The sequence below is a fragment of the Rhinichthys klamathensis genome, unplaced genomic scaffold (genome assembly GCF_029890125.1).
Source record: "Rhinichthys klamathensis goyatoka isolate OS25496 unplaced genomic scaffold, OSU_Roscu_1.1 h1tg000605l_1, whole genome shotgun sequence".
NCBI lineage: Eukaryota > Metazoa > Chordata > Actinopteri > Cypriniformes > Leuciscidae > Rhinichthys > Rhinichthys klamathensis.
This window is the reverse complement of record NW_026607060.1, coordinates 1,126,394-1,139,274: the sequence shown is the minus strand read 5'-3', so window position 1 is coordinate 1,139,274 and position 12,881 is coordinate 1,126,394. Positions and strand designations below refer to the sequence as shown.

The window sequence follows — 12,881 nt, the reverse complement described above, 5'->3', positions numbered from 1 at the left end:
CAGCGATTTCAAACTGCGTTTTTGAGACTGTCTTTTTTCCTTGCAGTTTTAAGGAGAAAATACAATGGTGTTGACATTCATTTGCACATGTTTTGTCTTAAAGGTGCTATATGGAACTTTTCTTCTAAAATGAATCCTTTTTTTATTGCCTGTGTGTGAAGGGGTTGTAATCACACATTACAATGATCCACTTGTCGGGTTTTGCTATTACCTCTGAAGGCCAGTATTTCTATTTCTATGTGAAGTCTCCGGGTCGGATTTACCGCGAAATCCAACGGATGTGACGTGCATGCGCGCTCCCGAGCCTCTCTACTTATATACAGTCAGGGAGTTACGTCCGGTTAAAGGCGCACGTTTTTCGGCTTATATCTCAGTCAATCTTTGATCAATATTCCCAAGACTCTAATCGTTCGTAGTGCTGGACGGGGCCTTTCGAACGAGCCCACCCCCGAGGTCCAACTCGCCCGGCTCCCCGAGTTATAGCCGTTCGAAATGGGACCGGGGGTCCCAGCGAACGGCGATCTGGTAGGGGGCATCCCCGAGGCCCGCCACTCTAGCGTTCGGGCAAGGGTTCCCCTGAGACCTCCTCCCCCGAATTTGAGCTCTCTGGGTCTTTGCGTTCCGGAGATACGAGCGATTTTCTTCTGAGATCGTGACGTCACCGGCGTCCGCAATTTTGCAGCGCGCCCGATGGTTTTCTGCTTACATCTCCGCGAAAACACCACCAAAAACTATGGAACTTATATGGTTCTTTTCAGCTCGACTAGATGGTCCCAACGAGCTCGGTGCTCGCCGAATCCGTCTAGTATTCGCCGAGATATTTGCGTAATAGACGGTATTGTCTATGAGTTTGAGCACGAGCGCTCTTGTAAAATTTGGTTGCAATCTGAAACATCACCACTAGAGGCCGCTAAAAGTTACGTAGAGCACCTTTAAAGGGGTGGTATAATGCCCCTTTTTACAATATGTAAAATAAATCTATATTGTCCCCAGAGTGTGTATGTGAAGTTTTAGCTCAAAATACCCCACAGATCATTTTTACAGCATGTTAAAATTGTCACTTTTTGAGGGTCAGTAAAAACGCGTTGTTTCGTGTGTGTCGCTTAAATGCAAATGAGCTCCTGCTCCCGGCACAGAGGGCGAAGCTTCAAGAGCTCCTGTGTGTGTTAGCAGCTCCGATTACCTCACTCAGACATGCATTAAAATGTCAGAAACTGTTCTGCCTTTTATGTTTAAACTGAAGTCGGACAATGATGGAGAGACTCAAGAAGAAGTGACAAACATGTAGAATGCAACAGGTCGTTTCTGAATGGTTAGTTAATGAAATTATGTTGCTGATGTGGAGTAACTATCTTTAATTAGCATATTCTGTCATGATAATCTATAAAATTGCTCGTGTGGGAACTGTTGTAAGATGGCTACAGAGTGACATGCTATTGCATTTGTGTTACGTAGGCTACTGTATTGCTTGTGAAAAGACAGATGTGACAGCTTGAGCAGACTCACAAATGTGCTCGACTACAACAACTCTTTCTCTTCTCAACATGGAGCTGGGGGCGGGGTTTATGTAAATTTTGGGGTTAGTGATGTCACTAACCCGGAAGGAATGTTGTGTAGTCCCTACCAGCAGTTTGTTGTAGTCCTTAAAAAAACATTTATTTCAAAGCAAATAATCTTCCTTTGCTTTGAGCATTGTAACTCCGCAGATGTTGTTTGTGCTCAAACAGCAACATTACACACTAACTAAAGTTAGAAAAGTGAAATCATAATCAACCACCCCTTTAAAGCATATTAAAAACACCACATAGACAACATAAACAACATTAAAAACATGATTTTTCACCACAGGGGGTCTTATAAGCAGGGGTAACGTTAGTTGATAATCTGCAGTAAAGTAGACTTAAATATGAATTAAGCATTCAGACTGATGATCTGACCTTTAAGTGGATTACTATGACCACAACTGCAGTTTTGTAATTTCACATGAGCTTTATCAAAAGCCTATGGAAGCTTGTTTCCGCCACAGAATGAAAAATAAAAAAGGTAATTGCGACTTTTTATCTCACAATTCTGAATTTTTTCTCAGAATTACAAGATATAAAGTCGCAATTGCAGGTTATAAAGTCAGAATTGCGTGATATAAAGACGCAATTGCGTGTTATAAAGTCAGAATTGCGAGATATAAAGTCAGAATTGATTGATATAAAGTCGCAATTGCGTGTTATAAAGTCAGAAATGCATGATATAAAGTCGAAATTACGTGTTGTAAAGTCAGAATTGTGAGATATAAACTATTCTGAGGGGAAAAATTTAGTTTTTTTTCTCCTTAGAATTGGCCTGATAACTCGCAATTGCGATATCTCACAATTCTGAGAAAAGATGTCAGAATTTCGAGATATAAACTCTTGAGAGATGGTGGACGCTATCCACCTTAGTTTTTTTTCTCCTTAGAATTGGCCTGATAACTCGCAATTGCGATATCTCACAATTCTGAGAAAAGATGTCAGAATTTCGAGATATAAACTCGCAATTATGTGTTATAAAGTCAGAATTGCGAGATGTAAACTCGCAATTGTGAGAAAAAAAAGTCAGAATTGTGAGATAAAAAGTCTCAATTCTGTCTTTTTTTCTCGCAATTGCGACTTTATTTCTCATAATTGCGAATTTATATTTCGCAATTGCGACTTTATTTCTCAGAATTGCGACTTTATATCTCGCAATTGCGACTTTATTTCTCAGACTTGCGACTTTATATCTCGCAATTGCGACTTTATCACAATTCTGACTTCATATCTCGCAATTGTGAGATAAAAAGTCGCAATTATTTTTGTATTTTTTTATTCAGTGGCGGAAACAAGCTTCCATAAAAAGCTGATATTGTCTGAATTTACCTGCAAAAAGTTAAATCTGAGCAGGTTTGTGTTAAACTCATGTGCAAACCAGTATAACAATACAGTGCCATTTCCATGTATCTCAAATTGTATTGTGTTTAGTGCCATTGGGAGTTTCATTTATAGAAATGTTTGGAATAAAATGGCCACCGTTTTGCTAATGCTAAATTCACAAGTAATATTTACATTGATTTTCACCACACAATACATCTCAAATGTGTTCTACAAAATTGGCCTAGTGGGGGAAACAACTTAATTGATTATGTTGGGGGTTTTATGTAAATATTTAATTTAACTTTTAATTGAAAAATAAATTCCCATACACGGACCAATTAAACTATTTTTTATCTATAATGTAATAAGCTTGACTCAGTAACACATGTATGTAAGTTTCCGTTTTCAAACCTTACCGTTGTATTCATATTTCTTTTCAAGATGGTTATCGGAATTCTCATTGGAGAACTTTAAACTTTGTATAACATCTCCATGTCCATCTATACTAATGAGACGAGAGCGCTACTTTGTTGCGTCGCTTGTAATGGTAACGTTAGATGGGTGATGGGTGTTGTGGGTGTGTTCATTCCCTGCATTCAGTGCGACGTTTCTCACTAACAGTTTAAGATGGCGACCGTGCATCTCAGGATCGGGGATCTGGTTTGGTGAGATAACAAATTTAACTTTTTACAATTTAATTTCACGTCGAGGTTGAACACTTTTTCGAGCACGTGGAAGACAAATTATCGTGGCTGCAATCAAATGTTTTGTTAGAAATCGAGCATATGGCCCAGTTTATGTGTCGTCAAGCCAAACACTGAAACACCGAGAGAGCTTAGCATGCACGCTAACGATTACTTTCCATGCTTTTTTGGGGAGGAAAACACGTGATCTTAGTGTGTTTAACGCTACAGGGGGGTTTCATCTTACTTTTAACTGTGTTTTTATATGAATACGGAATATAATACAAGTTTAAGTGCAGTTGAGATGGTTGTTTGCTGATGGGATCAAAACGGTTTACGCTATTCACTAGCTAGCTAGTTTCGAGGCACGATAGCTTTCTTTTAATAAAACTCTCAATCGACCCACGGTCATTTAAAACACTAATTTCTCCTCTCAATATATTTTCAGGGGTAAGCTTGGACGCTATCCACCTTGGCCAGGAAAGGTGAGACCTGTTCATGTAAAAGATTGAGTTGAACTTGTTGTTTTTCCTGTAGTCAGCTGTTGGATGATGCATATAACGTTAGAGGTCGAACCAACCGGCTGTGTTCAAAACCTAGCTATCTTATAAGAGTTTTTGGTTGCTTTTAATCCTAAAAATGCTTCAAATTAAACGTTCAAATATGTAAATAATTTTTTTTTTTTTTTTTTTTATGTAGGCAGCTTGAGATACAGTAACTGAATCAGTAGACTATTGTGGATAATGTGTTCGGAAGTGTTTATTTACTATTCCCCAACCATTGTGTTTTCAGGTCGTCAGTCCTCCGAAGGATCTGAAAAAGCCAAGAGGCAAAAAATGTTTCTTTGTCAAGTTCTTTGGGACTGAAGATCAGTGAGTAAAAAAAATGATGATAGCCATCACTTCCACTTGTTTGCAGAGGTTTTGAGAGGTTAAACCAAGCAGATGTTGACTTTTGATATGTGTTGCCATTTTAGCGCCTGGATTAAGGTAGAGCAGCTGAAGCCGTACCACCCCCACAAAGAGGAGATGATCAAGATAAACAAAGGCAAGCGGTTCCAACAGGCTGTTGATGCAGTTGAGGAGTACCTAAAGAAGGCCAAGGGGAAAGATCAGGTTAGTATGTATACAAATTTAAAGGTAGGGTAGGTAAAAATTTTTGGAGAGATTGTTTTGAAAGCATGAGATCCCACCCTCCCTTCAGAGCACTCTACAAAGCCACACCTCCTTTAAAACACATGAACAGCACAACATGAGCAAACATAAGTGTCACAAGAGACTGTAAAATTACCTCATGTCTCAAAGCACATAACATTACAATAATAATGAACATAAACAACTTAAAGAGCTCTGACCTGTACTGCAGATTCATTTTGGCATTGCTAGGGTTGCCATTGAAACGCATAGATTTGAGTCACAAACCACTCCGAGTATAACGTCACGAGTTTCCGTCTCTTCCAAATTACAGTAGTTATGGTGTGAACTCCACATAAGCTCGTTGTTTTGGTTCAGGAGGAACTATGGCTGCTGTTTCGGTTGCAGTGCTGCTTGGTGACTGACGTCTGTCTAACTCATAGCATGAAATGCGCTGATGACGTGTGATGTCTGTGCGAGGAGGGTGCATGGTCGTATGAAAATACATACGTTGAATGCAATGATTGGACAAACATTTTATGGTCCTACGCCTTCCACAGACGAGATGCAAATCAGTACATTTAGTCCACTTAAAGGCACACTGTGGAACTTTTCAACCTTTATAATATATTACCAAAACCCATTGAGATGGTACATCGACTTACAATAGGTTGAATGACACGTCTGCCGAAGCCTGAAGGTGTCTGTATCGCTTTTACTAGCACTATGTAACTTCGGGTTTCGGGTAGGAACCCGAGCACAAAAAGAACTACAAAATTCGACCGCTTTACGGCATACGTCATTTCCCCCACCACCCCAACTTCCTCAAATTCTAACGTGAGAGCTCAACTCGCGTTTCATTGTCTGTATGGCGTCTGTATGTTGTCGTCATGGCTGAATCAACAGCTACTTGGAAGAAAGCGAAGTAAACAAAGATTTTGTCAGAGGAGACCAAAAAAAGAAAAAGGGAGAGTTTAAAATAAACATCGGCATAAAAGTGTATATATAATGTAATATTTACTGCGAATTCGTGTAACAAAACTGATATAAGTCACAACATACTGCCGTATACAAATGTAAATGTAAATGTTTTCTTTCCTTTCAGCTCATATATGTTTGTATTTGTGTAAAAGGAAAAACAAACTGAAGACTACAAATAACGGAAATATGTAGTGAGTTATATCAGTTTTGTTACACGATTTCCCGACTACTCGATTTCATCTCCAACCCATTGCAAAGAGATCCTGAAGACGTTAATTGTTTGCTTCAGGTGTGTTTGATTAGGGTTGAAGATGAACTGTGCAGGACAGACGATCGGCAGGAGCAGGATTGGGCAACCCTTGTCAATGCGACTTACCTGATCAGACATTGTTTTCTGCGTATGCTACTTTTATTCAATTTGTTTTCTTTATAGGATTTATATTATTAATCTTATATTTATATTATTATTTTGGTCAGTAGTGAATCGATTAACTTTCTCCAACATACAAATCAAATGCCGTCTGCACACACATAAAGACACGGGAGGTTGACTGTTTGTTGACTTTTGCGACAATGCTGCGGCGCTTGTGGCCTCTAGGGGCACTAGACGTGAAAATTACAGGTCGAGCGCACCCTAGTGGCCAAAAATTCCACAGTGTGCCTTTAATTTAAATGATTGCTATCAGGATGTGAAGAGATTATCAACCAGCATAACAAAAACTGTAAATCAACTACCCTGCCTGCAAAGACCTGTTTCCACCTGGTATTATGATTGGTTTTCAGTGATTCCATCACAAGTGGTCTGTGAGAAGCATACTGTTTGGTATTAAATGCATTTCAAATGTGACCACTGTTTGTAGAGCCCGACCGACATGGATTTTTGGGTACCGATAAATCGGCCGATATTGTTTATGTGTATATTATAATACAGTAGCAATATTATGTATGTGTATTATAAAAACAGTACCAGTCAAAAGTTTGGACACTTTGCTATTGGTGTGTACAAACTTTTGATGGGTACTGTATATTAGGGGTGTAACGATATTCGAACCGAACCGAAAAACCGCGATACAGAACACACGATTCGAATCGCGATACTCTCATTGCAAACCGAACACGCCCCGCCCCGACCCCTGCTAATCCCGGCCCAGCCCAGCCCGGCTCAATGGACCTCATGTCTTGTGTACAGTACACAACGAATTCAGTTTTGTAGCCTAACCACCATTAACACCAAATAACAAGCTCCGTGTTTTGTTACTTTCGATAATAAGCAAGGTGTAATCTTTCAAATTCTGTCTATTTGATCACGAAATTCAAACAATAAATGGCGTTTTGGCGCTCTTTGATGTGGCGTGACAGATCGCTGTAGGGCTACTAAGCTCCTCATTTCAAGCGGCAGCGCGGCGCGCGGGTAAACGCGATCATCTCTTCCTCAGTTACAGAATGGACACCTGAAGGTTTGTTGAAAGATGCAGTATACGAACTGAAAGGCATCATAACTCGTGTAATCGCTCAATCAGTGTTTCAGCAGCGGAAAGACGTCAATAAAACAGCATAGCTTGTCACTAGCATTATATTTACCTCAACAGGCAAGTGATTCAGTGTCCACAACTTTGGTTCCTAAAAATGAACTCTTGTACTAAATAAATGCACCATGTTAGCCTATATATTATATTTTACTTAACCTGTTAATGATATCTTGATTATTTAATGTATGTTTAAAATATCTTTCATGAAAATGACAACTGTGTAAAGTATTATATTTCAATAACAAATTAGAGTAAAAACACAAGTTAATGCAAAAACTGCCTTATGGTCAGTTTACATGTTTTCATACAATGTGTTGTGTGTTGATTATTATATCTAAAAAATAAATAGCATCTGAATTTAGGTTAAAACTCTAGGCTACAACCTTTAATGTTATAGTAATTAGCATATATTTTTTTAATCCTTGTGAAACGTTTAATTGTAATTGAATTAATTTAAAGACAAAGATAATTTTTTCGTTAAACCACTGTTAAAAAAAAAAAAGAAAAAAAAAAAACCAATTTTAGCTTTCTAAACCGAACCGAACCGAGACGTCAAAACCGTGGGAAAACCGAACCGTCAATTTTGTGTATCGTTACACCCCTACTGTATATAGAATACACAGTATAAACAGAATAAATATATAAACATTTTGCAATGATCACTCAAATGTGGTGATCATACACTTGTGTGACAAAGATATGTAATGGAGACAGGGTGAATGATAGAATGAGAATGATACATTTGAGCTGTAACCAAACTAGTTTGCATTGCATGTTATATTATATTCTAAATACTGTTGCATAATCTTCACTAAACACTTTGTCTTTTAATTTAGTCACGTTATATAAAACATAACTTGTATCAATAAATATATCAAAAGTATTACTGACAGAACCTTATCTTCTATTTTTAGTCTTAATTCCTCTAATCTCTACCAGTGGAGGAAGAACTCAGATCTTTTTACTAAAGTAAAAATAATATCATAATGAAAATGTTTTTAATTACATATGTACAGTACTTTTATACTATTTTAAATTAGTAAGCAAAATGTACTAAACGTGAAACACTGTGTTATAATTATATAAATTATTGCTTGCGTAGCGTTAGGCAGAATGAGCTTCAACACTGTCTACACCGGACGCGGCCGTTGTTTCTCGCGTCGCAACAGCTGTTTACCCTAGATGCGAAAAAGCGCCCGTTACAAATAGGGTTGGGTATCGTTTGGGTTTTATCCGATTCCAGTACCTACTCGGTATTTTTTAAATGGTTCCGGTGCTTAAACGGTTCTTAAATCGGTACTTAAGAAAATGAAACCGCACACACTTTATCAAAAAATAATACCCTTTAATTTACAGGGCCAAACTGGACACAATATTAACTTAAATCTTTAAACAATATAAATACAAGTAACATATGGTAATAATAAAACCAATATAAAATAAAAATTCATATTTACATAATATCAAATGAAACAATATTGTATCAAACAATGTAATAATACTGGAGATTAATAGAGATTACTAGCAGGCAGAGCTGCCAACTCTCACGCATTGACCGTGAGACTCACGCAAATGACCCTTTTCACACAGAAAAATCGCGGACAAAGAGGACAGACAAGACAGAGAAGGTTACTTTTGATATGGAACAAATCCACAGCTGTCAGATTCTGTCAATATTTTTACGAGATTCACACAATAAATAACGTTTTGGCTCTTTGAAATGTGACAGATCGCTGTAGCGCGTCAGTTCAAACGGCTAGTGATACAGCAGCCTACAAATACAAATCCACTGCTTCTTAGCTACGCAGCGGTGAGTGAACCTATGAAAGAGAACATCTCTGGTTACTGGTGTAACATATCTCTCAATAGGGAACGGGACGCTGCCAAGCTCCTCGCGCTGCCGACCAGCTTCCTTTTTCGGCAGAGAAATCTGAGGAGCAGATGGCGCCCGCGCGCCAACATAATATGACGACGTAAGTGCGTCGATGCGGCGCCCGCGCCATCAGCCAATGAATTGGCTTGATTCTATATGGGATTCAGACTATCGGCACACCCAGAGGGCGTTCTGACACGTAATTTTACACGTGAAATGCAGCCAAACCTTGCGAGAAACAGCGCGCATGCGAGACAGAAGAAACTGTGCTCCAAACTGTGTAGCACACGCACGGCGGAGAGAGAGAGAGCGAGAGACCGTGTGTGTGTGTGTGTGTGTGTGTGCGCGTGTGTGCCTAATGAAGTTAGGCACCGAAATCAGGCACCGAAATTTTCGTTCTTATTCGGTCTGGTTACTACCGTTTACGTCGGAACCGGTTCCCTATTGGCACCGAGTTTCGGTACCCAACCCTAGTTACAAAGCAGAATGGGGCATCAGTTTACTGTCGGAGATTTGTCGCTCACGCAACGCATTTTAATCAAAGTTTCATCAACCAATTGCCTGGATTTAATAAATTAGTAAATCTAGCAGACAATATAATCAGGACTTCTCAGCTGCGCGCTTGCAATAGTCACAAGCTCACACAATACGTGACAGAGGCTGGTAGCAGAGAAATCAATTCTATGAATTACACTGCGCAAATCAAAAGTAATAGGCTACTACCCACCGGATGAAGAAGGGTTGGCTCTCAACAGAACAAAATATTTTTTATTTTTCGTGTTCGCATTTATGAGGAAAAAACAATGTTACGGACGTGACAAGCTCTGAAAGCGGCTTTAAAGTGCTTTAAAACTTTCACAGAGACCTCAAACAGAAAGCACAAAGCCTTTCAATCAAAGTGAATTTCGTTTTGTATTAATTGCATCTTAATTTTAATCAATGTTTCATCGACCAATTGCCTGGATTTAATAAATAAGAAGTAAATATTAGAGATGCACTGATTGATCGGCTGGTGACCGAAATCTGCCGATTTTCACGTGATCAGCCATGATCGGCGACCGGCCGGTCAGTCTGACATTAAACCGATTTTATGCCGGTCAAATGCACTCGGGCGCCTCATGATTAACATCGCGCAACATCAGCATCACACGTGCACACTGAACGCGCACATGTAGGAAACCTCGTGAATTACGGCCGTTTCACACCGCAAGCGGGAGCAGCGCGTTTTTTTTTTTTTTTTAGTGTGCATGTTAATCAATGAGTGCATTAGGGCTGTAGTCAACCAAAGAAATCCTTAGTCGACCAAAGTCTTGTCCTGCGCAACGATTAGTCGACAAAAAAAAAAAAAAAAAAAAAAAAAAGACGCGATGTTTTGATTGAACATTTTTTAACAATTGTCATAGAGCATTTATAAAACAACAACGAAAAAACATCAAAAATACATAAAACTATAATAATAATTATTATATATTATTATATAATATAATAGATTTTTTTTAACTGCAAAAAGTGAGGAGCTCTGTCCTAGGTCTATAGTGACAGTCACAATCGCGCACCTGACCACACCACACGCTACAAAAAATATAACTGCTATCTGCCACAATGAAAAATCCTAACAAAAGCTCTCGTTTATACAGGCTGTATATTCTTCTTTACTTTCAAAGCTATAGGTTAACTTTTGTCCAGCCTATCTAGGCGTTTTAAAACAAACACACACAAAAACCCAAAGAGCCTAAAAAACAATCCTAATAATAATAGGCTTTATTGTAGGACCGCATAGGTTTATTTTCGTTTTGTTACATTATTTAGGCTATTTTCAAATGCGTCAAGTGTACAAATAAAAACAAAAACATATCAAGAAAACACAATCTATTGAGTCAGCATGATAAAGACGTTAAAGGGACTGCTCACGTCTTTTGCGCGCTCAAGTTCGATTTCAAATGTAGGCGCGCGGTGTGCGCTAATGATGGAAGCAACGGTCGCGGTGCGACGCGCTCTTTTTTTCCCAAGTGCGTCCACGCCGCATCGAGATACAAACATATAGTGTATAAAAACATAAAAACCGAAACAAGTAGCGTTCTAACTGAATGAATACAGCTAAACTACCTATATCCCTTACTGAGCACGAAGCAGCAGCGCAGCCAGCCACAGGTGCGAACCGAGTGTTCTATGTGTGTGCGCTAAACTGTGGCGCTGTTACAAAATAGCCTAAATTAAAGCATTTAAAGTTGGGGATAAACCATAGGCTAATTATATTTAGAATACAGTAATATATAAGTGCTTATAAAGGAATAAATATCAAGGAGTAAATCATTGAAAATTTCTTTCTATTGGTAAAAAAAAAAAAAATGCAACTGGTCGACCAATAAGAATGTCAGTCGACCAAGACGGCATCGACCGATTAGTCGACTAAACGACTAAAGTTGACAGCCCTAGAGTGCATTTACACCGGGAGCCGGAGCAGCGCGTGAGTGTCGCGTGAGCAAAAGTGATGCGCGGGTTTCGGCTCCGAGTCTATTTTTTGCTGCGCTCAATTTAAGGGAAAGCACACTTTTGATGGACAAAATAAATATGATTTCATCCAAAAAGTGCACAGAATTTGCATGTGTGGTGTGTTTTAACAAGAACTGAAGTAGGCTAGGCTATGTCAGAAAAGAAAATGAAGACTCAAAAATATTTATAGAAAATTAACCATTTAAACTTGTTTTTATTATTTCCCAATCGTTTCCCTGCACATGCCCCACTTGTCCTGTGTTTAGCCTGGCTGGACATGTGTCAGATGAGAGAAGAACTGTTTGAGAAATATAACTTGCCATTGATGTACAAGTGATTGCAATAGGCCTGTGTGTGATAAATCTCTTTATACTGGAAGTAGGGATGGGGCCGATCCGATCCAGTATCGGTATCGGGACCGATACCAGCGTAATTCACGTATCGGATTTTCCCGATCCAACCTGCGGAGATATCCGATATCCATGAGCCATGTCTCCGCTTTAACGTAGTCTGCTGAAACGACTCCAAAAGTGATTCCCGCGGCCCGCCGGCTAGTCTGCTAGCTGGCTGCAAACTGTGGAATGGATATCCTGAACGGAGGTGCGGCTCAATGAGACACAGAGACCCCCCCTCAGGAAATCCATTCCGCAGTTTGCAGCCAGCTAGCAGGATAGCTGCCAACATGTTCGCTGTGTGGAAATCCTATGGTGGAAATACTTCACACTGGAAACACCACAGCAGAGCAAGACAGCAAAATGCAATGTTTGCAAAGCCGTATTAATTAAACCATTTGTCTGTGATGCATGTTTGCTATTCGCAGTCCAGAAGAGAAAGAGAGAGATCTCTCGCGCGGTGCCACAGCGCGCACAACACGACAGCCCATCAGCATGATCGGTGATTGTTGTAAAATGCAGTCTCTACTGTTGCTAAATTGCGGGACGCTTTTAATAATAAAAAAAGCTATTAAAAGCACAAATCTGCGCAAGAGAAGCTGTTCCCGCGTCGCGCGCTCCGAAACAGACCGCAACGAGACAAGCACATTATGCTTTGGGCTTCATATGCACGTCTAAACGATCAAATGTAGCCTACACAAAAATGTCAAAATGACCGGCTTGGAGATTCACTTAAACAGTTTGTCTAAAATGGACGTAGTTATGGAAATAGTTGGGAGAAAATATGGTGCACTCGTTCTTAAAGGGGAAGCAGTCTAATAAACATGCTGACGATTGCTCCATTACTGAGAATCAAACAACAAAAGGCAAAGAGAAAATCACTCACAGCTCTTGAATGAATAACTTTAGCTT

At 39.4% G+C, this 12,881-nt stretch overlaps 1 protein-coding gene across 4 annotated transcripts in view; it reads left to right on the top strand.

Moving 5' to 3' along the window:
* The first annotated feature begins 3,466 nt into the window (after positions 1 to 3,466).
* The window catches only part of glyr1 (glyoxylate reductase 1 homolog (Arabidopsis)), a 30,976-nt gene continuing 21,561 nt past the window's right edge, over positions 3,467 to 12,881 (top strand). For all 4 annotated transcript variants that reach the window (XM_056240610.1, XM_056240609.1, XM_056240608.1 and 1 more), the window contains exons 1-4: positions 3,467 to 3,550; positions 4,017 to 4,053; positions 4,361 to 4,440; positions 4,545 to 4,683. In XM_056240610.1, coding sequence (XP_056096585.1) covers positions 3,513 to 3,550; positions 4,017 to 4,053; positions 4,361 to 4,440; positions 4,545 to 4,683 — 294 coding nt within the window. In that variant the 5' untranslated portion in view covers positions 3,467 to 3,512. The remainder of the gene's footprint in view (positions 3,551 to 4,016; positions 4,054 to 4,360; positions 4,441 to 4,544; positions 4,684 to 12,881) is intronic.